Source organism: Eleutherodactylus coqui, chromosome 4, assembly GCF_035609145.1.
Source record: "Eleutherodactylus coqui strain aEleCoq1 chromosome 4, aEleCoq1.hap1, whole genome shotgun sequence".
Classification (NCBI taxonomy): Eukaryota; Metazoa; Chordata; class Amphibia; order Anura; family Eleutherodactylidae; genus Eleutherodactylus; species Eleutherodactylus coqui.
Genome location: NC_089840.1, coordinates 172,867,149 through 172,892,248, shown reverse-complemented (window position 1 = coordinate 172,892,248; position 25,100 = coordinate 172,867,149). Strand labels below are relative to the sequence as shown.

At 43.0% G+C, this 25,100-nt stretch overlaps 1 protein-coding gene across 1 annotated transcript in view; it reads right to left on the bottom strand.

Annotated features, from left to right (window-relative positions):
* The window catches only part of AP3M1 (adaptor related protein complex 3 subunit mu 1), a 33,245-nt gene that overhangs the window by 7,729 nt on the left and 416 nt on the right, over nt 1–25,100 (bottom strand). The window contains exons 2-6 of the mRNA XM_066601608.1: nt 21,701–21,897; nt 17,379–17,516; nt 12,334–12,419; nt 8,070–8,203; nt 4,576–4,783 (exon numbers count right to left, since the gene is read on the bottom strand). Coding sequence (XP_066457705.1) covers nt 4,576–4,783; nt 8,070–8,203; nt 12,334–12,419; nt 17,379–17,516; nt 21,701–21,897 — 763 coding nt within the window. The remainder of the gene's footprint in view (nt 1–4,575; nt 4,784–8,069; nt 8,204–12,333; nt 12,420–17,378; nt 17,517–21,700; nt 21,898–25,100) is intronic.

Sequence of the window (25,100 nt, the reverse complement as noted above, 5' to 3'; positions counted from 1 at the left end):
GGGCCAGATTAAAGAAGGAGCGGGTGAAAAACCTGAGGCTCTTATTAACAAGACTTGACACCCTCGAAAATTCAAACAAAAAAACCCCTACAGAAGTTCTAAGAGCAGACATTTCAGACACCCGGAAGAAAATCCTCTCCATCCTGGACCAATATTCACTTTGCTCCAGAGATAGGAGACGGGGGGGCTTCTACGAATTCGGAAATAAATGTGGCCGGGGGTTGGCCAGGGCCCTCCATCCCAGGACGTCTACACCTTATATAGCCTCCCTAAACTCTCCCAGAAAAGGTCAGATTTATTCCACCGCAGACATATTAGAATGTTTCAGATCATACTATCATGATCTTTACAATCTATCGGAAAATAGGGGAGCAGTGTCCCAGCAAAACCCCCCAACCATAGAAGACTACCTTAATAGACACGCACCCGGAACTATTTCAAGGGGGGACACAGATAGTCTCGAGGAAAGCTTTACGGAGGGGGAGATCCATGATGTAATTAAAGATCTTAAACTAGGCAAGAGCCCGGGACCAGATGGGTTTACCCCCCGATTCTACAAAACATACAGGAGTCTACTGGCCCCCCTCTTGTTGAAATCCTTTAACTCTGTCTCGGACTTATGCCCATTCCCACAGCAGGCTCTACAAGCCATAATAACAGTTATCCCTAAACCAGGGAAAGACCACTCATCCTGCAGTAATTATCGCCCTATTTCATTAATAAATATAGACACCAAGATATTCGCCAAAATTCTGGCAACCCGCCTGAAACCGCTCATCCCAGCCTTAATTAATAAAGAGCAAACTGGATTTGTCCCAGGACGGGAGGCGAAAGATAATACGATCCGTTCTGTCTCCCTAATCTCTAGAGCCCGTCTCGCGGGGAGCCCCCTGTGCCTCTTGTCAGTAGATGCTGAAAAGGCGTTCGACAGAGTGCACTGGGGGTTCTTGGAAGCAACCCTTCGAAAAATTGGTGTGGGACCTAGGTGTCTGTCCTGGATTATGGCATTGTACCGACATCCCACAGCGTGTGTCAGAGTTAACGGATCTCTTTCCTCCCCCCTAAAAATCAACAATGGAACAAGACAGGGCTGTCCATTGTCCCCCTTCCTATACGTCCTGGTGATGGAGTCCCTGGCCAACGCCCTCAGAGCCAACCCCGATATACAAGGCTACAGAACAAGCGCATCAGAGCACAAATTGGCTCTGTTCGTGGATGACCTTCTGGTATATCTTACCAACCCGAGAATTGCCTTACCAGTAATTCTATCAGAACTTAGATGCTTTGGTCGGGTCAGTAACTTCAAAATTAACGCTCACAAGTCCGAAAATTTAAATATAACAATTCCATCAGATGAAGCTACGAGCCTAGAGTCCTCTTTCAACATAAAATGGAAGGGTGATCACATTAACTACCTTGGAATCGCATTAACTAGCGACCCAAACGATCTCTTTAACCTAAATTACAAACCGATTCTGGCTAACTTAGGAAGGGACCTTAAAAAATGGCGCCCCCTTACCATCTCCTGGTTCGGGAGAATTAATGCTTTAAAAATGGACTCCCTCCCTAAGTTTCTATACCTCTTCACAACCCTCCCATTAAAGCTGCCTAAATCGTACGTTGATAAAATACACCAGATATCTCGCGACTTCGTCTGGGGTGGCTCCAGGCCCCGGGTGAGATTCAAGACTCTAATACGCCAAAAGAGAGATGGAGGAGTGGGCCTTCCAAGTTTCTCTTTATACCATAAGGCATCCATCTGCAATTGCATTCTGGACATCATTCACAATAGGACATCCAAGCTCTGGGTCGAACTCGAACACGAGAGTATCCCCTCGCAAATCATGGGCCTCTTCTGGCTCTCGCCAATCGCATCTCGCAGAGTCACACCTATACCACCTCTGACAAGTCGGCTACTGGACACCTGGAACAGTTTCGCAAATCGCTTTGGACTAGTTTCCAGACCAGGTCCCCTTACCCCCCTGTCAGGGAATCCAGAGTTTCCCTTGCTAAACGAGAAGCTCTCCCAACTACCAGAGGGGACCTGTCCTCCCCTGCGAATTAGAGATGTCATTTCCACGTCAGGGGTTAAGCCTATGAATGAGATCCTGGGAGATGGGGTCTCCAGACCTGGAGCGTGGCTAAGATACCTTCAAATAAGACATTTTGTCCAGATCCAGGGACCCGTGGAAGCTCTCTGTTCTCCTCTTTCCCAGTTTGAGAAACTCTGTGTGGCTCACACGCCGATTAGGTCCGGGGTCTCGGTAATGTACCATCTCCTCGTGTCGGCAGAGACTCAAAATGATGCTGTAGCTTTTAAGGGGAAATGGGAGAGAGAGCTGGGGAAAACTTTCCTAGAGGAAGACTGGCTTAAGTCCTTTGTCTTAACCCACACTCTAACAACCTCATCTAAATTTCAAGAAACCAACTACAAACTACTCTCACAGTGGTACAGAACACCCACAACTCTGGCCAGGATGTATCCCCAGACCCCAGATACCTGCTGGCGCTGTTCCCGGGGGAAGAGGTAGTCTCCTCCATATCTGGTGGGAGTGCCCTTTGGTCTCCCCCCTCTGGAGCGATATAACTAACCTCTATAACGCTATCTTCAGGGACTCGGTAGTCCTTACACCGGAGGCGGCACTACTATCTATACTCCCTGGCTCCATAACCAAAAACAAAAAAAGCCCATTCAAATTCTTCCTAATAGCCATGAGACATAATTCCACGGCTCTGGAAGTCTCCCCTACCTCCCTCAAGGATCCAATGGCTGGAGACTGTGGACCATATAGCACAAATGGAGGAAATAATGGCTCGAGACGATAACAAAAGAGAGAGATACTACTCAATCTGGTCAGCTTGGATACTATTTCGCAATTCCAACGACCTAAAGACCTGGCTCCAATCGGGCGTTGTTCCAACCTGAATCCACTATCCCTAAGGTACACATTACTAACACAAGTTGCTTTAGTGTGGCCATTAGTGCTCCACACCCCCCTCCCTCACCCTGCCCCACTGACCCATCTCCCCCCCCCCCCCACTCTGTCCTCTATTATCTATCTATTTCTTTCTCTTTTTCTTTCACTAATCTCCACTATGTTAATCTAGTTATTTCTTTCACTAGTTTATACGAAATGTTATTTGAACGACATTTATGACAAAATGACAAAATGCACAAGAGCCATTGAAGCAATGTGTATATCAAGTTAATACGTTATTCTCTCGAAATTGTTCATGTGTGCAAACCCAATAAAAATATTTTGAACCATAAATAAAAACTGAACAAACAATTAGTATAGTTGCATTCATAACAAGCCGCAAAATGAAAATGTTAATTATCTTATATGGTAAACAAAAAAAGAATCCAAAATTGCTATATTTTATCCACGCATCTCCCAAAAATGCAATAAAGAGCGTTCCAGCATGTACCCCAAAATGGCATCAATAAAAACTACCACTTTTTCCTGCAAAAATCAAGATCTCCCAGAGCTCTGTTGGTAGAAAAATAAAATGATGCATCTTGGAAGGTAGCGTTTCAATTTTTTTTGTTACAAGTGTTTTTATTCTGCAAAATAGAGTAAAAAAAACAAAAACCCTGAAGTCCTTATGCAGCTCTGTCCATGAAAAGAGAAAAGTGTTATGGGCCTCCTAATGCAGCGCCCATATTAGTGGTTTGCAAAATGCCCGTCTGCATGGGATTGGCGTCTACCTGGCCTTGTATTTTCTATCCCTATACAGTTAGGCTAACTTCACATGTGCGAGTGTGACAGGAGGCCCAATTTCATGCAAACTCCCTGCGGATGTGTGGCGTTTATATGTCAAATCCGCCTAGCTTCACTTCAGGGAAAAAGCGATCCTCCAATGCAACTGACAGCCGCAGCCAAGGATCGCAGAGTTTCTGGATATTTTCTTCCTTTCGACATTGGTCTTAACCTCATAGTGACTGCCATTGTTATAGTACTTGTATGCAAGTTACAACAAAATAGGTCCGCGCTCCGGGAATATGGCACTTCAGTACTTTAATCTCCACAACGCGTTTCATCCCTTAACAGGGATAAAGTCCCTGTTAAGGGATGAAACGCGTTGTGGAGATTAAAGTACTGAAGTGCCATATTCCCGGAGCGCGGACCTATTTTGTTGTAACTTGCATACACTTGAATTGAGCGGCTCTCTGTGTGAGAGACGGAGGAGGACCGCGGCTCCCCAGCTGACTGGCCCAGCAGGACATCAGGGGATTTAAAGGCGCAGGAGCACATATTTACATAGGAGAACTTGGATAAAGAGTGTTAGTGAGGACCCTAATAAACAGGATCCTCACTAGGCACCGGGTGAGTGATATATAATTTATGCACCTATATCTATTTACGCTTTCTCGGTACACTCAGGCAGCGCTATCCTAATTTTTTCTTACATATATCATTGTTATAGTACTGACCCCAGTATCAAATTCTAGTCCTACTGAAACCACCTTAGTTCCTCAATTGCATCTCCAACTGGGGAGTCTCGTGGGTTTCCTGAGCAGTTGTGGGGGAACTCTGCTGGATAGCAAAGAGGAAACGTATAAGGAATACTTACTTTGTTAACAGGATCAAATGTGTACGTCCCCTGCGTTGGTGTGAGGTTGGTGTTCAGGACCACTTTAGGCATGTGCACGGTTAGAACAATGCTCTCCACGGTTTTGCCCATGTTCTGTTTGGGACCCACAGTCACATCAAACCTTCCACTTGAGCTGTTCTCCTGGAAGGTGATGATGTGCTTTACATACACAGGGATGGCAGCCAGGCTAATAGGAGAGGAGGAGATATGTTATAGGATACATTGTATGCACACATTTCATGGCCCATAATATAGTCATATGGCTTACAATAGAGGCATTTTAGTTTGGGCCCCTTTGCCTGAGAGGAAACCCTGACTCACATGGAAGAAAGTAGAGCTAGCTGTAAGAGTGCATGAAGATTGTAAGCTCTTGCAGACAGGACCCTCACACCTACTTAATCTCTACATGTACAGCACAGCAGAATATATTGGTTAGCATCAAGTCCAGGAACGGATTGCTGTCTGAAACGGAGTGGATGTGATCCCTCGGCTACCCACAAGTTACGTTACCATGTCCTCTGCTGAAACTACAAGTGGCTTTACCGTGCCAGGACCAATGCCAGAGAATGATGAGGCGTGGGGTAAATCTACTCACATCCACTCTTTTTCCACCCAACTAGAAACACACTACTCGAAACCTGAAAACTCACATGGAGATGCAATTAAACATTAAATGCTGCCCCCTCCCCTATTATACTTCTAGGGGACTGGAGGCGTGAGAATTGAGATTTGTGCAATACGCACTTGTCCTACCTTTACTTAGCGGTATGTAGTTTCAAGACATTTACATTAAGTACTATTTTCTCTGGCGACTATCCTTCACTTTCCCCATCATTACACTCAAGTCTCTCCTGGGTTTTTAAGTTGTGGGTGTCTTAAATGGAATGTGTCATCAGAAAGGGATCTATCTATAAATAAAGTTTGTTAAACACTTAAGGCTTTTTACATTTTTGAATGTACTGACCTCTCTATGGCCGAATGCACACGGCCGGGTCAGATTCTGCATGCAGGAATACCTCTGCATGCCTGTCCGGATTGGTCTTCTGTGTGCTGTGCATTTGCTAGCCGGCGCACATGTGCATTGCAGAGAAGGCTGGGCTGTTGCGCCGGTGATGTCATGGATCCACGGCGATTTCGAAATTGCCACGGGTTGGGCGGCTGCCATTGACTGCAATGGTAGCCTTCTATGCGAGACCTGCACGAAAATACAGCATGCTTCCATTCTTCCTCCTTGAGCGGAAATCACAAGCGATTTCCGCTCATGTGCATGGGAGCATCATTTTACATTGCATGCTATGGACGGACATTGCTGCAGAATCCGTGCCCAGGCGCCTGCCGCAGATTCCGCAGCAAAAATCTGCCCGTGTGCATTGGGCCCATCTCTATTAAACCCAGGTTTCAGATTGACCTTTAAGGACCAAGTGTGGTAAATTTATGGCACTTTGTCCTGGGTGTTTTAATCCTGGCTGATAGCAGAAGTACAGCATGGGATTAGAGTAGGAGCAGGTCGGGTCCTCGACTGTTATTTTCTAAACTGCTTCTCCCTTCTACATTACATCTATGTAAAAAAAATATTAAAAAATTACAGAATAAAAATATATACATATAGAAAATGGCCCACTGCTGACGCCAACCAAAAAACAGTCACCGTAAGCACCCTGTAATCTGAAGCTATACAAATTATATATCAAAACGTTCAGAGCAAAATGAGCAACCCATCCCCATACTTTATTTTAGAGTAAATATACTGATTTTAAAAATAAAGTATTAAATTTTAAAAAAAAAATATTTTTAGCTTTTTACCCCCAACAAACCTAAAAAAAGTGGGAAAAAGGTCAGTGAAAAAAATAAGGGCAGTAAAACCACCTTTAGGGGTAAAGCCCCTAGGGAAAACTTCAGTAGTCATCTGATCATCATCACAGGTGTATTACAAAGACAGGTAATAGTCCATTTACACATGAGGACTATCGCCTAAACTTCGTTTAAACAAACGAATTTAAGTGATAACTATTTAGTGTGAATGCGAAAAGAAAGGAAAAAAACCCCACACTTTTCAGTCAGCTTAAAAACCTTGTTCGCTCGCTGGCTTCTCATTCCGTGTAAATACTTCACATTCAGCGTTTTCCATAGGATGTGAAGCGCTGAGCGAGAAGCGGACCAGAACCCCAAGAGCCAGCACCAAGACTCTCTGCATAAACACTCTGCACGAGTGCTGACGACCTTAGTGGCGACGTCAGCACTCATGTAGTTGTTTAAAAGACTCTTGGCCCGTTTAAAAGGGCCATAACACATATATAGGCAACACTGAATCCATAGTTCACGATCTAGGCCCTCCTTGCGGGCCTAGAATATTCTCCCATAGAAGTCAATTGGTCAGCTCCTGTCCACTGTGTGAAAGGCCAAGGATCTCCACTGTACAGCAGACCTGTGCAGATCCCATAGTCATGTTCAAAGTATAGAAAAAAGGATAAATCAGCAAATAAAAAATAAAATTGACTATGTTCCAGTATTTTGTTTTAATAAAAGGGAATGTATCCCATGTTTTGATAAGAAGTCTAGAAAGTATTAGGTTAGACGAACCTACTTGTGACTCCAGTCTATTGCTGGGAGTGAAAGCTCTGCGCACAGTGTTCCAGAATACAATATATGTAGTTTGCACATTCTTGTTTAAGAAGATTATTTTTCAAAAAGAAGCATGTTGATTTGCATCTTGTCCAACTTCCTTCAGCTCTAGTGAGCAGGGAAGCCTGGGCAGCCACACATCTGACCGTCAGTGGGCACTGAAATGCACCATCCTGACACATACTGAGGAATCCCAAGTGTGAGACCATTCTCTATAATGTCCATGTCCCCCAATAGGGTACAAGACCTTTAATGAACATTGCAGGTTAAGGTGATGCTTCAAGTTAAGTAAGCTTTGCCAAAATGTAATGTATAAAAAGCAGCAAGAGACTTTGCCACTACTGTGTGCTGATCTCACAGAGGGGGCAAAAAGATGTTGACAGTCATACTGATTGCAGTGATATGGCTGCTGTGTGGATCTGTGCAGGTTTTTTGGAGAAACTTGCCTTATATCAATTGCAGCAAATGCATAGAGGACTGCTTAAAAGTAGTCTTGGATATTCATGAGTTGCAAGCTGGTTCCACCCACCCCGTCCTCCAGCCAATGATTGACTGTAGTCTGCATGAAGAGAGAACTGCAAATAATTGGCTGGAAGATGGGGTGGGTGTGGCTAGGCTGCAGCTCATGAATATACAGGACTACTTCTGTGTCTGGCTACTAATCAAATGTAAGTGAGGACTGCAAAGAGACAGTGACAGAGTCTATAATATATGGTCAAGCAGCTAACCAGTTTCTCGCAGGATAACACAAAGGAGGCTTTTTTCCATCCTATAATAAACCTATAAAGGTCTATGGACCCAGAGGTTTGCTTTAACAGCTTCCAACACAGTTTCTCAGTTTAGATACCTACTTCTGGGAGCTCACACGATATGACATCAAGCGGAAGTTACCATCAGGGGGAATAAAGGATAAAACTCTTTCCGACTCCCAGCGCTTGAATCGGACACATGGGTGGAAGCTGACATCATCCAGAAGCCTAGGATTCTGTAAGAAAAGGAACACTATTAGACTTTATCTCTCCATAGTACAAAAATTTCCTACCCGATTGACATTATGGAAGGCAGCTTTATTATGGATTTCCTCCAAATACGGCTTTTGTATCTTAAGGCCCATTTACACACAACGATTATCACTCAAAATTTGTTCAAATGGCCGCAGATGAGCGATAATCGTTGCATGTCAACGCTACCATCATGCACTTTTCGTCTAAACGAAGATTTTAAAGTGAGCTTAAAATCCATTGTTAAGCCGCAGAGTGATAAAGTATCTCTCAAGAGACCGCGCGTTGTGTTCTCAGAGGGTGCCGGGAGATTACATACTATTCAGCCAGCAGCCCATGCGACAACAATGCAGCTGTGTGGGCCTTTAGCTGCAGATCTTCTGTTCTACGTGTCAAGGCCCATTTACACGGAGCGAGTATTGCTGGATTGCTGATAGCGCGGCCAGCAGGGAGACAGGGCAGCTGGAGGAGAGTTCTCTCCCTACTCTACCCCGCCCCTCTCCATTCACTGTAAGCAGCTGTGGTTCAGTACTTAGCGTCCGCTGTTTACACTGAACGATTGTTGTTCAGGATTTTAAAGAGCATAAAACTGAAGGACAGGATGATTCTCAGCCAGTCATTCAGTTTCTGCATGCTTTTACACTGGGCAAATATTGTTTAAAACCCTGCGGGAGCCTGAGCAACCAGAATTATAATAGTCACGTGTAAATAAGCCTTTAGGGTGCATTTACATGGGTGAGTTTTTAGTGTTGCAAAATGCACAAAACTTGCACTGAAATAGATCCCTTTTTTTAATGTATGGGAGATATATACAGTGGTACCTCGGGATGCAAGTGCCTGTTTTTTGACTTGTGAGCAGGATCTCTCCTGAATTTTTGCTCCAATTTACGAGCAAAGACTCGGGATAAGAGCCTGCTTACATGTAAAAAAACTCGCAAGCTGAGGCTCAGGGTTGGGGGGAGGGGGGTGGGGAATCTATGCCTGTCACTGGCGTTGCGTCCTCGCGATGGTCTGCGGTGCTGCTGCAGGCTGTCGCTCCCTTCTCCATGCTGACACAGGGCATTGCTTTCTGGAAGCTCTGATTGGTTAACTCAGCGGCGCATCAGCCAATGAAAGCCGGCACTGGGTTAACCAATCACAGCCATTTAATGACATCATTGAATGGCTGTGATTGGTTAACCCAGCGCCGGCTTTCAATGGCTGACGCCGCGCTGAATTAACCAAATCAGAGCTTAACTTGCTGTAGGCGGAGCATTCAAGCCTCACATCCAGAAAGCAATGCTCTGTGTCGGCGTTGAGGGAGCAACAGCCTGCAGCAGCTCGGGAGACTGCCGGCGGTCAGTATGAGCAATCAAAGCTGAATGTGGCTCTCATTTTATATGAATAAAAGAGCAGCAAGAGCGTTTATTCTAATATTGAATACATAGTGTAACAATTTAGCAAGTTTTCTGTTTAATTATTTCCATTAGAGCGATTTCACACATTGCGAGAAACCATTGAAATTCTGCAGTATTGTACGGTACAATACAAACAAATGGGGTTTTAACAAATCCCATTCCCTTACAGTGGGAAAAAAAATACACAGTGGAAAATAAATCTATAGCAAGTCACTTCCATCTTAACGTTGTACTCCTGTCGCCTGAGCTGTTCCTGCTGCACCTCAGTGACATGCCTTTAGCCGCATACAAATGCTCGGCCGTGAGCCATCTCGTGAATGCAGCAAGAGCATGTATCCCTAAGTTATGGCGAAAAACTGTCTCCTTCCATTTGGATATGGTTTAACATAAATCGGGGAGACCATGGAGATCGAGGACCTGGCTGCAATTGCTAAAAGGTACAAAAGATAAATTTATAAAAACACTGCATTACCGGATCAAATTCTAAGATTACATGGAATTCCACAACATCAACGATTCCCAAGTACGCAAGAGTTCTAAATTATGTTCTTGGAATCAGACAGATTTTGTTAATTCCCTTAGCCCCTTAGTGATGGCCCAATAGTGTTTTTACGTCTTGCCATTGCAGGACATGTATGGAGGGAGAAAGCGTTGTCATCTCCCTCCATACAGCGTTGCAACTATTGCCACTGGGTGTCAGCTGTAATAAACAGCTATCAGCCGCGGGGGCCGCTCGCGGCTATTAACCCTTTAAATGCCGCTGTCAATTCTGACAGCTGTATTTAAATCCCCCAAACGACGTTTGGGGGTCCCGTACGCTTTACATCATACTGCATCATATGGCATTACATCATACTGCAAGAGCAATCAATGCATCGCTGGTTGTGGTCCCCCCTGGGGACTAAAAGAAAGTGTAAAGATAAAAACAAAGTTTTACTAATTATTTAAAAAACCTTTTTTTTCTTTTTTTTAAAAAAACTTTTTACAACCCTTTTGCCATATTTGCAATAAAAGATTCTAAATGTGACGCAAAAACACATACTTGGTATCGCTACGTCCGTAAAAGTCTGATTTATCAAAGCAATGCATTATTTACCACGTACAGTGAACGGCGTCTGAAAAAAAAAAAAAAAAAGGAAAAAAAATGCACTTTTTGGTCACCCTATCTTCAAGAAAAAAATGTAGTAAAAAGCGATCAAAAAGTAGTTTGTATTCAAAAATGCTGCCAACGGAAACGACAGGATGTACAGCACAAAATGAGCCTTCACACAACTGTATAGACAGAAAAAAAAAAAAAAAAAGTTATTGTGCGCAGAAAATGGGAACAGAAACTAATTTTAAAAAATTAAATATCTTTAAAAGAAAAAAAATTCAAGAAGTAGGTTCAAGGTCATTTTTGTTGCAGTTTTTGTGCGGTAGAAACAGGATGCACTTAAAAAAAAAATCTAAGTTTTTGAGTACATTATATGGTACAATAAGTAGTACCATTGAAAAAAACTGCAACTCGTCCCGCAAAAAACAAGCCCTCATACAGCGACGTTGATGGATAAATAAAAGGAGTTACAATTTTTTTTTTTAAAAAGGGAGGAGAAAAAAAAAAGAAAATGGAAAGAAGCAAAAAAGCTCCGTCACTAAGGGGATAAGGATTTGTTCTTAGCCATCTTGATGAAATTAAACGCTTAACACCTGACCGCCCTCATATCCCCCCTGCCACGCCCCTTTTTTTCTCTCCGGTTTTCCTCCTAGTTGTTTATCTAAAGGAGGATAATTTTCTCTTACAAGGGAATAGTTATGGTTTATGGGCATGGTGGAGTTATCTACTGGCGGGAGATATTTGATGAAGTGGTTTGGGGGATCTCCTTTTTAACGGGGTCCCTCTTCCCTTCTCTTAAGGAGCGGAAATGTCGTTCCCTGCATAAGGAGCATACCATCCTCGCGATACCCCACTTACCAACTAACTAATCCCACCTACTGGGGTGTACTATGTTTGTTCCGTTGTATTGTGTATTAGACCAGTCAATGTGAACTGTTTATGACTTTCTGTTATGGTTTGTTAATATCTCGTCACGATTTAATAGTGATAACCAGGACGTTTTGAAAATACAAAAATTCATAATGAATTAACAAAAAAAAAAAAACAATAAACGATAGCACGCCTAAATTCACAGCAGTTTTCACCATGGGACTCATTCATTTAGATGCAATAAGTGAATTCCGTGGTCGAAATCTGTATCAAATTTTTCCACGATGTGCGATAGTGGTCTCAAAGAATTCTAAAACATGAAGAGTTTCTACATTCTAGCAGTTTCCTCTCCCAGCAGTCTACTCTTTGTAATGCGTTTTTGTATTGCAGGAGTAAAGGGACAATTTTCTGCAGAGCCAACCCGTGTACACATTCCTCATTATCAACATTCTGGTAAGGAGACCTAGGTTTAAGGTGGTTGTCTCCGCATGGACACTGCTGCCACGTCACAAGGACCAACTTCTGTAGCCCATGCTGATTGCTACAATAAAGTGGCAGCAGTTCTAGGAAAGAAACATGCCATTGGGTACTCGTCAGGTCTACTTAGCACCCTGGTCACAACAGCTGGACTCAACAACATTCGAACACTGGTGCAATAGCCTACTATTTCCTACTGTTTGTATGTATATGACCAGCTGACAGCAGACGTTATCTTGACAACTTAAGAGTTAGCAACTTTCTCATTTATTTTTACCAAGAAGGACAGCGTAAGATCGGGCATCCCAGTCATCTTAACACAGGCATCAATGACTCCTTGAATCTCTGCAAACACAGTGGAACCTATCAGGGAGAAGAAGTAAGGTTAACGAGGATCTAGAATACATGGTCATTATGCAGTTTACTATTGGCCGCTGTTTATAATGTGCACATTGTGAATAAGTAAAGTTCATATATCCAGGCCAAGATTTGAAGAGGAAAATGCGTACACACACTTATATACAGTAACTTACTGTGGACAAAAGGTAGCCTGGGTTGCAGTTCAGTAGAAATGGTTATGGTAAAACACACAATAGGAGACTTCATACAAAGCTTTCATGCCAGTTTTGGGTGTTCGAGTCACAAGTTTTTGCTCAAGTGGGGATTTGTGCAAAATTTGCAACTTTTGGCTTTTTAAGTTGACCTTCAGACTTTTGTTTCACAAAACGGCTTGATGAAAGGGGGTGTGGCCACCCCAGGCTGTCACATTCATATATAAAATTTACACTGGAAGCGGGTGCAACATTAGACCAGAAATGTATGCCAGGTCATCCCTGCCGTACGTTTCAGTGTACGTGCCAAGATGCAGCATATATATGAAGAGGCAAAATCTGGGAAAATAGTTTCCAGGCTGGTGTTCAAAATGCTGGCCTCAAAAGCCCCCCCATAATCTTTATCTAGGGACAGCATATTCCACAGCAATTTACAAATCAGATGCTACATGAAGAGACAAAATGAGACATTGTATACAGTATTAAACTAAAACATTTTGAACAGGCGTGAGGGCCCTGCTCACAAGAGATACTCCAACTATGGGAAAACTCAAGTGACACAAGAGGGAAAACTGCTTGTTCTGTACAATGGTCCAGCCATCTTTTTCTAAATAGGGTAGCCTACCAGCTCACGTCGCTTTATGTCACCAGCCGATATCAGTCTACATACTGAGATGAAGTGCATCAGGGTGCATGGATGGTGGGGAATGCTGATTAATGACGCAATCTGGTTCTGAAGGAGAACAGTAGAGGGATAAACTGAGAAGAGCTCGATTAAGGAATATGGTAGGCCTCCCTACAAAAGACATGTTTTTAGGGCTTATTGCACCATTTCATCGTGTTTTCTAGCAGAAATCAGCGACAGATGTTCCCAATGGAACCTCCGACACGGATGTGAACAAACCTGAAATCTGATATAGTTAGCAACAGGTAGGGTGATAGAGATGAGGGAAGGGATATAGGGAGGTGCAGCATGGTGGAGAGCCGCGTGGCTGAGTGTGCGAAGTTTAAATTGTATCCTATAATCGGACGGACGGTGTTAGGAAAATACTAAATGTATGATTTAGATTTCATTCAGCCATTTTGAGCCTTTGACCAGAATATACTGAGTAAGTGGCTAAACCAGTTCTATGTGCAAATCAGAAGAGATGTCCCCTCTTTTGATATGCAAATTCAATTGACTTGGACACAAGGGTGAACTCAACATGATGCATATCTAAGATTACATCCTGGTTTAGGAAGAGGTGTAATTAAGTTTGTATCCAGACAAGTGGAGTCAATATTGATGACCATATGCAACTGTTTGATGTCCACTTCACACAGGAATGTTCTGGTACTTTTTGGTTTAGAAGGCTTTGGTATGCAGATATATGGTAACCTGTTGGAAAGAGGACTTGGTCAGCTGCGATAGAATATAAAAAGATCCCATCTTCTCAGGTTAAGGGGAGTTGTAGCTTTTGGAAGCTAGGAGAAGTCTTGGAATCTCTGATGGAAGGATGAGAAACTCTTAGGCCTCATGTCCATGGGGAAAATCAGGCCCGCTACGGATTCTCCATGGAGAATCTGCAGCGGGTCCCTCCTGCCCCGCGGACATGAGCGCTGAAAATAGGAATTTAAAAGAATTAACTCACCCGCAGCGGGCCGGGAAGGTCTTCTCTTCCTCTCGGCCAGCGGATGAACTCGTCACGCCGGCGGCACGTTGCCGACGTGCCGCGCATGCGCCGGACACATCCGCCGAGCTGAAGCAAGAAAGATCCGGCCATGAGGAAGAGAAGACCTTCCCGGTCCGCTGCGGGTGAGTTAATTCTTTTAAATTCCTATTTTAGGTCTCCCGCGGATCCGGACGGCTTCCATAGGCTTCAATAGAAGGCCGCGGGAGCCGTCCCCGCGGGAGACCCGCACGAAAATGGAGCATAGTCCAGATTTTTTCATGCTCCATTTTTAAAAAAAATCCCTTTTATTGACCATCCGCGGGTATTTATCTACCTGCGGGTGGTCAATGCATCCCTATGGGGTGCAGATCTGCGTGCAGGAGAAGAGTTAAAATCCTCTGCGGATTTTAATTCTTCTTTTGCCCGTGGACATGAGGCCTTAGTATGGACGCTTCAGAGACAGTATGAGGAGGTCATCTGTTGAACCCCTAGAAGTGAGGGAACTGTTGGTGATGGTAATATGCGATCTGTAATCATTTAGGTAATAATGTAACTTGCTATCTTTATACTTTGTGATGTGACGTCTACAACCTTTATTCTTTTTATATAGATATTCTCATTTGTATATAGATATTATTCTTTGTATATAGATCCAATAGTTTACAAACGTAGGACAATTATTCACCACTATGCTTGATCATCATTTGGTTTTAATAAATTCTTATTGCTAAAGCTTCTACAGTGTCTTACTCTCTATAAAGCATTATAAAAACTTAAGTCTTGCTCCTTGCAGCAATACATAAAGACGGGCAACCAATGCAGTCACTGGCACAAGATGGAGGCATCAATGTAGTGGTTAGACACAAAGAGAAGCCTGGCTTATAAAACAGACTGGAGAGAGAAGAGCTTACACTTCAGTGCTGGGTTTATTATGCATCCAGCTGACGTCTGAGAAATAATGCACGATATCTGAAAGTACTGTGCAGTGTGTGAATCTTCTGCGCATCGCAGAAGACCTGTGCGGCGCGAGCACGCCGGAGTGGCCCCTTCAGCGCAAGCGCGTCTAATCCAGGCAGAAGGCGGCTTTGGTCGGCGCCATGGAAACGGGGACGCCAGCACCGGAGTGGGTAAATGTATAACTTCTGTATGGCCAATATTTAATGCACGATGTACATTACAAAGTGCATTAATATGGCCATACAGAAGTGTATAACCCCACTTGATTTCACGAGACAACCCCTTTCAGTTACAACTTTTCTCTTCTCCATCAAGGCTGCATTTTGAATGCTAACGACTGGCACTCAGCGAAGATGTACGGGTGTGTCTCAAGTTGCCAAAAAGCATTACATTCTGCTCTACTGAATGCTGCAAAATACTTTTTTTTTTTTTTCTTTTAATAGCATATAGCAGCTGAATAAAGGTCAACGGGAGGTGCAAGTATGAAGACAAGAATAAGGGAAATTCTGAAAGGAACTAAATGACAATAGGCTTAGAAGTAATTCACAATAGAGGGGGTAGGGGGGACTTGGCCTAAGCATGGCACTGAACGTCTCCACTATCACACCACAGCTGGCACTCACCACAGCATTCTCCAGTGGTAAGACAGCAATGGGGATACAGGCAGGGCACAGGGAAATCAGCCTCCGCTACTGCAGATAGCTGTATCTCAAGGTTCCTGCGCTACTCCCCGCTGTCACAGGCAACTGAGCTCAATGTGGCGCCGCCACGCCAATTGCCGGCAGATACCTCCTCCAGCCCTGAGGCTACTCATTCCGCTGCAGGCTTTACTCCTTTATCCGCCATAGGCACCTAGCAGCCTCTCTTGTGTTGCCCCCATGCAACTAGTAGGAAAGCCACAACTATCATGCATGGCAGGGGATAGTAGGAATCCCCGTCCACCACCACCTCTGTCCTAATAGAGAAGGAGCAGAAGTACTACAGACAAGTGCTATATAAATCTACAACATAAGTGTGTGCGTGGCTGTCCTCTAAAGTGTATTGTGTCTTAAACAGTCCTCCTCGCCATCTTCCATGACTCACCGGTTGCACAAGGTGGAAGAAGTTTAGTGGATGTAGGAACTCACAACCTCCCTAAATGATAAATATCATTCATGGTACCATACCCAGCCTCCTGGGCTAGTTTTCCAGATACACAAGAATCTGAGTAATCTAAGCTTCCATCTAAAGATACGATCTGGGTGGGTGGGAGGAGGTGGAAAGAAAAAGGGAGTGGCGAAATTAGGGGAGTGGGTGCTCATTGAGACTTCGGTCCTTCCTCATTCCTCTCCTAGTTCTACTCTACACCCCCTATTTGTGATGTACTTTTCCTTTTTTTTCATATGTTCATGTTGTTTGATTAGTGCCATTCTCAGTTAACTTGAATCCTTACGTCATTATGCCACTTTGCTTTGCTTCTTGGCATATTTAAAGTCATATAAGTAAATGTGAATGGTATAATTACAGACTGACGACTCTTCAAAAGAGGCTTTTACCTTCTTTCACTTCTAGGTCAGAGTTTGCCACAATCTGCATTTATTGCTCATCTTGAATTGCTGTTAACCGTGTTGACCTACTACTGTGATTCTTATCTCATTTAAAAGAAAAGTTTTATATAAAGAATTAAAAAAAAAAAAAAAAAAAGTGATTCACAGTAAAATAAATATTTTAGGTAGCATGTTGTAGTACCATCTGTGGCAAATTAGGGCAGAATTCAGAGAGCTGAGGGAAAATTGCACTCATGCTTCCAGGACTCCCTCAGATCAGACAGCACTTGGACACACATCTGTGTGCTGCCCAATATCCACTGGCAGTGGACATTATCTGTCAGATTCTGCTCCATGAATCGGCCAAGAATAGGACATGCTGCAAGGTTGTTGTTTTTTTGCTTTGTTTTTTTTTTTTTTTTTAAACACGCAGACCATTGGTCATGGGAATAGCTTAAAAAAACTATAATGGGTCTGAGTGTTGTCCGTGAGCTACATAGACAGCACTCGGACAGGAAAAAAACCACACACACAAAAGAAGACCGTCTTAATGGGCCCTAAATGTCTGGATTTTCCTGCGTAAAGCGCAATTCTCAGAAATGTGGACAGAGGTTTGTGTGAAAAATATCACATTACCTGATTTATCTATGATTGCATCCACTTCTTCGATTACATCAAAATAGGCCTCGTTGTTGGTGTATTTGACTCCTGCTCTTCTCCAGGGTATATTTGACAGCTGTCCAGTTGGCAATGTTTCCCCCATATTGCTACTCCCTTTAAAACATGAGAAATAAAATGAAGAGATGACAGATTTGACATCCTTGAAGGAGTTTCTAGAATCAGGCTATATTCACACGGCTGAGAAAAGCGCACAAGATTTGTGCACGAATATAAATCCCATTCTTTTGAATGGGGTCAAACAGGAGCGATTTTTTCGCAGTAAGGGGGGGGGGGGGGGGGGAATCATGTCATGACTTTTTTTGGGCATTCACTCAGAACGCGTCACCCATTGTTTTCAATAGTGCTTGCAAAGCATTGCATGGCGTCTGAGGTGCATGCGAGGTTTCCCATTAAAGACAATGGGAAACACTGTGCAGTTTTCTGCTGCCGTTAAAAGCCACGGTGGAAGATTGCTACTTTCCTAAAGTGATGTGAGGCGGTTTTAACATAAAAACGCCTCGTATCCACAGGGCAATCGCATTTTAGTAGAGTTTCACGGCCCAATATCACACTCGCCCGTGTGAAATAAGGCTTAGTAAATAAAAATCATCCATTTTCTAGAAAAAAAAAAAAAAGTGGCCCTCTTGTCTTTGGGCCGTGACAAGCACTGCAGTTCATCTCATCTGCACAGTTGCCCACGTCCTGCAATGCCAAAGATAAGAGTTAAGAGTCTGCTTTTCTCCCCGTAAACAGCACCACTGTTGTCCTTGGGTTATCAGTATTAACTCCTAGTATTCTTATAAATAAAATATCAATTTATCTCTCAATCCATAACTTTTATCAACCACTTCATGGCTGCCAACAAATTTAGGTTGTGAAGGGTGTGGTGTGCAGTATGGAGCGGACTCTCCTGACAGCGTGAATTCTCTATTTTAACAGCATTTGGCAAATGCTGCAATTAGACCTAGCTCCAATTCCGGCAGTTAACTATTTAGATGCTGCGGTCAAAAGAATATGCGGCATGTCCTATCTTGGTGTGTATTATGCACCATAGAACACCATTGAAATTAATGGGTGTGCAAAAATACACTACGTAATTACCCAAGTAAAAAAAAGACTGCCAACAGGCAGAAACACACAAGTCACGAGCGTATTTTAGCCGATGAATACACTGCGTATTCACAGGCTAAAATACGCAATATGTATACAATCCTGTTTAAAGCCTGCACTTTGGGAAGATCTATGGAAAGGAGCAGATGAACATGTGGAGTCTCTATGGGTGGAATTACATGGAGGGAAAAACAATGAAATTCTCACAGGGGTTTTCTACAGGCCACCTAATATAACATAAGCTACTGAAAATCTATTACTGAATGCGAATCACAATGAGGCAATTTCCATGGGGGACTTTAACTATCCGGATATAAACTGGGAAGCCGAAGCCTGCGGATCTCATAAAGGTAACAACTTTGTGTTGATTACTAAAGATAATTACCTCACCCAACTTGTACAGGACCCGACTAGATCAGGGCTTCCCAACTCCAGTCCTCAGGGACCACCAACAAGTCATGTTTTTAGGATCTCCTATGGTAAGAACACCTGAGGCAATGTCTGAGGCACCGACAATAATTACATCACCTGTGCAACACTGAGGAAATCCTGAACACATGACCTATTCGGGCTACATGAGGCCTTATGTCCACGGGGAAATTCGGATCCGCACAGATTCCCAGTGCAGAATCCCGCAGCGGATTTCTCCTGGCCCGCAGACATGGGGCCAAGAAATCGATTATACTTACGTGTCAGGACGCTGCGGAGCTCTCCTCCGTGCAGGCCAGATCCTCTTTCTTCTGCACGGCGGATGTGCTCCGGACGCAGGCTGGCGTGCCGGGCACAGTCTTTTTTTTTTTAAACTCCTGCTTTCCTGCAGTCCGCAATACGGACACAGTGACACCTACAGATGTGCCGCGAATCCAAACGGCTTTCATTGGCTTCAATGGAAACCTGCAGGAGTAGTCTGTGCGGGAGATCCACATAAAAATGGAGCATGCTGCGGGTGTTTTCCTGCGCGTGTTATCCGCACGCCAGGGAAAAATGACATATGCAGGTATTTAATTACCTGCGGGTGCCCAATGATTCCCTACGGGCGCTGATCACACATGCGGGACACTTGCGCGGATTTTAAAATTCCATTTTACCCGTGGACACTGGGCCTGAGGACTGAAGTAGGGAAACACTGGACTATAGGGACAGACATTTTGGATTTATTAGCCAATAGACCTAACAGAATAACAGAGGTGCAGGTTGGGTGACACCTGGGAAATAGTGACCATAATATACTTCAACTTGGCCTTCAAGAGTTTTATAGGGAAGCTACGAAAATACTAAACTTCAGGAAGGCCAAGTTCAATCAGATTAGAGAAGCCCATAAACTTATTGACTGGGACAATGTTCTCAAGAGTAAGAAGAGTACAAACAATAAGTGGGAAATGTTTAAAACATCTTAATTACTTATCATGAGCATAACTTACAGGAGTAAAAGGGTTAGGAATAGGAAAAAACAATGTGGCTCAATAAAGAAGTAAAGGGGGCAATAAACTGCAAAAGTAAAGCATTGAAACTACTAACACAAGAAGGCAGCAAAGAAGCATTAAAAACCTATATGTAAAAATCAGATAAAAAGCAGTAAAAGGTGGAGACGGAGAAGCTCACATGAATGTATTTGCATTGAGTATTACAGATGCAATGTATGAGCACATAATATGCAGGCAATGGCATCAATGAAAGTACATGATTTTCATTGTTCCACATGTATATTTATTCTGTACGTTGCAAAAAGAAAAGCAGCATATTCCATTTTATTGCAACTTACACGCACGAGAGCCCTATTGTCCTCTATGTTTGAAATTCAGAGAATTTCATGATGAAAAGGAATGGTTTATCTACTTTTTAGACAGTAATAATAGTGTGTATTTTGGTTTTTTATTATAAGTTTGATATCACTGTAATAAACACTAACCCGCAGAACAAAGTCATTTTCACTGCACCAAAAATTATGTAAAGATAAATCCCTACACTCCTGAAAAATAATAATTTGGGAAGTTGCATTTCTTACATTTCCCCCCCACATTTTTTTTTTTTTTACATCTTTCAGCGAGTGCTATGGTACATTAAATATCATTTAAAAAAAAAAAGTTTCATCCAACAAAAGAAAGAAACAACAAGCCCCCATGCTGCTTATTTGATGGAAAAGTGACAAGGTTGTGGCTCTTGGCAGACATAGACAAACAGGAAATTAAAAAAAAATGTAAATGTAAATATATATAATAATTATATAAAAATAAATAACTTTCTTTGGTTTTAAGAGGCTATAGTGCATCATTCTCAGGTCTACATGACTAATCACTTGACCACAGATTATGTCTATTTCTTGTAGTCAAATCAGTAAAAGCACATTTTCAGATTAAAACAATGAAACTATCACTATCACTGACAGACAACGAGACCAAGCAGCTCTGAGAGGAAACACTGGATTACAGCAAAGAAGAAACTCAAAATTAAATTCTAGTTTATCTGAGAGGTTTAGCAGGAGTCTAACTATATCTCCAGAATCAGGTGATCACCGGCTGCAGAAGAGCTGGAAGGGCCCATATCCAGTCAGTGAGCAGAACCTCAGTGGCCGACCTGCCTCGCAGTAGAACAGTTAGTGGTGGCAGCAAAGAATTCTGGGGCATGCAAGATGGCGTCTGGGTGTGATTTAGACTCAATCTTGCAATGAGTGCAGGATCCAGGGAATCGCGAATAAGTAACCCCTGTGGTCTGCCCTGAGCCCTGAGTAGACCATGCTACACATCAGCGTTGAAAGTTCTGTTTGGGGCCTCTGTCATCGATTTCTGCTATACTACAAGAAGTAGTAGTGCTACATTAAGTGCTATCTCAGCATGGAAAAATGCCAGCCACCCCGAAACCGAACTAACCAAATTACAGTCAGTGGATGCCGTTTGGTTCCGTCCTACGAGTGATCCGCTTTCCTGCATCCATAATGGAACAAGAAAACAGAACCCAAAGTGCTGATGTGAAAGAGCCCCCATATTTATGGCTTCAGAAGTAGGAATGCCAGCGCCACAACTATCCAAGTGGGAGATCCCACTAAAAAAGAATATATGTAATGCCCACAATTCAAGACTTGGTTTGTATTATTCAGGCTTTCTAAAAGGCACAATACATGTGTAATAGGTTATGAAAGATGGACAATGACCCCGCCCGCTAAAAGATCCCAAATGCTGGTTGTGACAGACCTGTGAGGGAATTCACTACAGATCTCAAAATTGTAGGGGGCTTGATCAATTCCTTCAGAATATTAGACTCCGTTGCCAGAGGGAATCCATTATCCAGCATCTCTTCCAGGAGCTCATACACAATGACCACGTTGTCCTTCAGGCACTGCTCCGAGCATTCTCCAAAGTAATCCTGGCAGACAGAAACATTACACAGTCTACAAAAGATCAAATCCATGTTAAAGCGAGACATTTACATCATTCGGAGAAACTAAGTTTGGACACAATTCGATAAGGGGGGGGGGACGGGGGGGACATATGGTGCCCCTGTAGGCAACTATAGTCTCTCCTAGAGCCAAATACCGGGGGATAAGGGGATAAGTCCTCCATGATAAGACATGCAATGTAAGCAGTTTTTTTTTCTCATAAAGAATCCATGAGGAAGGGAAATATATAGCATGGGTCAAAGATATGGGAACCGGATTAAAAGTTATGACATTCAAAAGACAACATCTCATCAGTCTCTCCGGGTAACGCTGTATGTACATGCGTTACCGCAAGGGATTCTGTTTTTATCAGGTACAGACAGGTTAATGCAAAGGCGGCTACTGCAGCCGTTTGGTGTGGCCTTCAGAGGAGACAGCGTTCTATAATGGTAGAAGCTGCATTCTGTGACTGGGCTCACACGGGCGAACCAGATTCCACATGCAGGAGGCTGCAGACGATTTTGGTTGTGAGCCCAGCCAGCAACCCCGCGCATCTGATTTTCTTGTATGGCGTATGACAGCGGTGGCTCGCCATCAGTCATGTGGAGTACAGGGTTTTTTCATGAATGTTTGTATTTCCACCATTGTCCACAAGAAGAAAGAGTTACAGCAGCACTCCAAAAGTTCAGTCACACCGCTGGTGCAAGGCACTATGCAGTAGCCCAGTAAGGGTCCCGACTCCCCGGGTCCACCGTTGGTCATCAATGCAGAAAAAGAGAAGAACCAGGCAGTATTCATTAAAAATCCTCTTCTTTATTAGAATAGCATGATATCCGCAACATAGAGCCCATTGTGCTCCCGGTTTACTGATATACCCGCAGCCCATATGTAATTACATTGTGTACAGGCTGCAGATACCCGCGTTATCGCCAAGTGACAGCGCGGGAAATACAAACAAAAAAAAGGTGTACTGCGCATGACCGCCTGTGTGAGTAGGCAGTTATGTTCACTACATTACGCAGCCGTACACAGCGCCGCAGCTGGGCTCACAGCTGGGATCCACTGCGGGCCTCCGCAACCGGATTCCACATACGGCCGTGTGAGCCTGGCATTCTTGTAATACGTAATTTACAAGAAGCCCCAGAACGCTCGCCTTCCTGCAGTTCCAGGGGCAGCTTGTTAACTGCCTTGTGTGTGAAACCGCCGCACCTCAGCAAGAAATACCCCCCAAAAAAAGTGTCGGACATACCACAGTGTTCACATTATTACTTTTATTTAAGATTTAGGCAATGCCAAAAAGAAGGGGGGGTGGGGTGGAGGGAGAAGGCGTGTGGGAGGTATTTTTAGTGAGTCTTTTCTGCACAATTGAGCAATGGGGCCTGGAATCTATACAGTTGTTCCCTGAAATCAAATGTGTGTTCCCTGCATTATAGGCCTAACCATGTGTCCAGCAAGTAGATTGGGGGCCACAATTTGTATGTGTTTCTGAAGACAGGACAAACAGGGGGATCCATTTTGGGTCGCAAGCCCTCATTTATATGTGTATTGTACAAAAAAAAAAAAAAAAAATGTTTTTAAATTGACACTAGCCAAAAAAATGAAAATCGTAATTTTTTCCTTCTGCTTTGCTTAGATTCATTCAAAATGGTGTGTGTGTGTGTGTGTGGGGGGGGGGGGGGGGGGGGGGTCAAAATACGCAGCACAGCCTAGATTAATTTCTTAAAGAGGTCTAGTTTTAAAAATAGCATCACTTGTGGGGTTCTCCATGGTTTTGCACACTCAAGAATTCTACAAGTGAGCAATTGGGCCTAAAACGCCACCGGCTGCTCCTTTGATTTTGGGCCCCGTTGTGCATACAGACATAAGATTAGGGCCACAATGGGTAGGTTTCTGAACACAGGACAAATTGAGGTATCCATTTTGGGGTGCAAGTCTCCATTCATATGTGTGCTGTACAAAAAAGCCTGTTTTTAAAATGACACAATTTGCATAAAAAAAAAAAATCGTAATTTTTTTCCTTCTGCTTTGCTTCGATGCATTCAAAAAACTCTGTAGTCAAAATATACATTAATTCATGAAGGGGTCTTGTTTTCAATATGGGATCATTTGTGGGGGTTCTCTATCGGTTTGGCCCCTCAAGGGCTCTACCAGTTTGCTATAGGGTCTGAAATGCCTTCAAGCTAAATTTCTGTTCTGAAAGCCACTGGCTGCTCCTTTCATGTTGGGCCCCATTGTGCATACAGTACATAATATTAGGGCCACAATGGGTATGTTTCTTCTGAACACAGGACAAACAGGGTATCCATTTGGGGTGTAAATCCTCATTTTCATATGCACTATAGAAAAAAAAACACTGCCTTTATTTGCAAAAATAATGCAATTTAGAGGAGAAAAAATAAAATGCCATAACTCCTGGAAAGAAACTGTGGGATCAAAATACTCGTGGCACCCCACAGTGATTACATTAAGGGGTGTAGTTTTTAAATCTTTAATTTTGTATCTATCATTCTGACACCTATGAGCCTTTACATTCTTGGCCTGGTGCAGGAAAACAAAGTGTTGCTCAAAATGTTGTAATGTTAGATTTGTACGTCTCCTAAATGGTTAAAAAATAAAAAAAGCTACAGTTTATCCAATGTGCATCCAGAATAAACTAAAAAAAAAAAAAAAAAAAAAAAAAGGAAATATATAACTTATCAATACTATTTTATCTATACTATAAAAATTGTACAGCATGTTTGCAAATAATTTGAAATCTTGCAATTGAAAATGTGAAAAAAAACAATTTCTACATTTTTCCCAATTTTGGGTGCTTTTAAACCCCTTCCCGCTCCAGGACGTCAGATTTATGTCCTGAAGCGTCAGGGTATGCTGTAGCATTACGTCATACTGCAGGAGCGATCAAAGCATCGCATGTTGTAGTCCCCCAGGGGGACAAAAGAAAAAAAAATAATAATAAACTTTAAATCACCCCCCCTTTGGCCATATCTATAATTTAAAAATTAAACCATAAAATAAAAATACACATTTGGTATCTGCCGCATCCGTAAAAGTCTGATCTATCAAAGTAGCACATTTACTCTGGCACGGTGAACGTCGTCTGAAAAAGAAAAAAAAAAAAAAAGGAAAAAATGCCAGAAATGCACTTTTTCAGTCACCCCTATCTCCCAGAAAAAGCGATCAAAAAGTCGTATGTATTCCGAATAGGTACACAA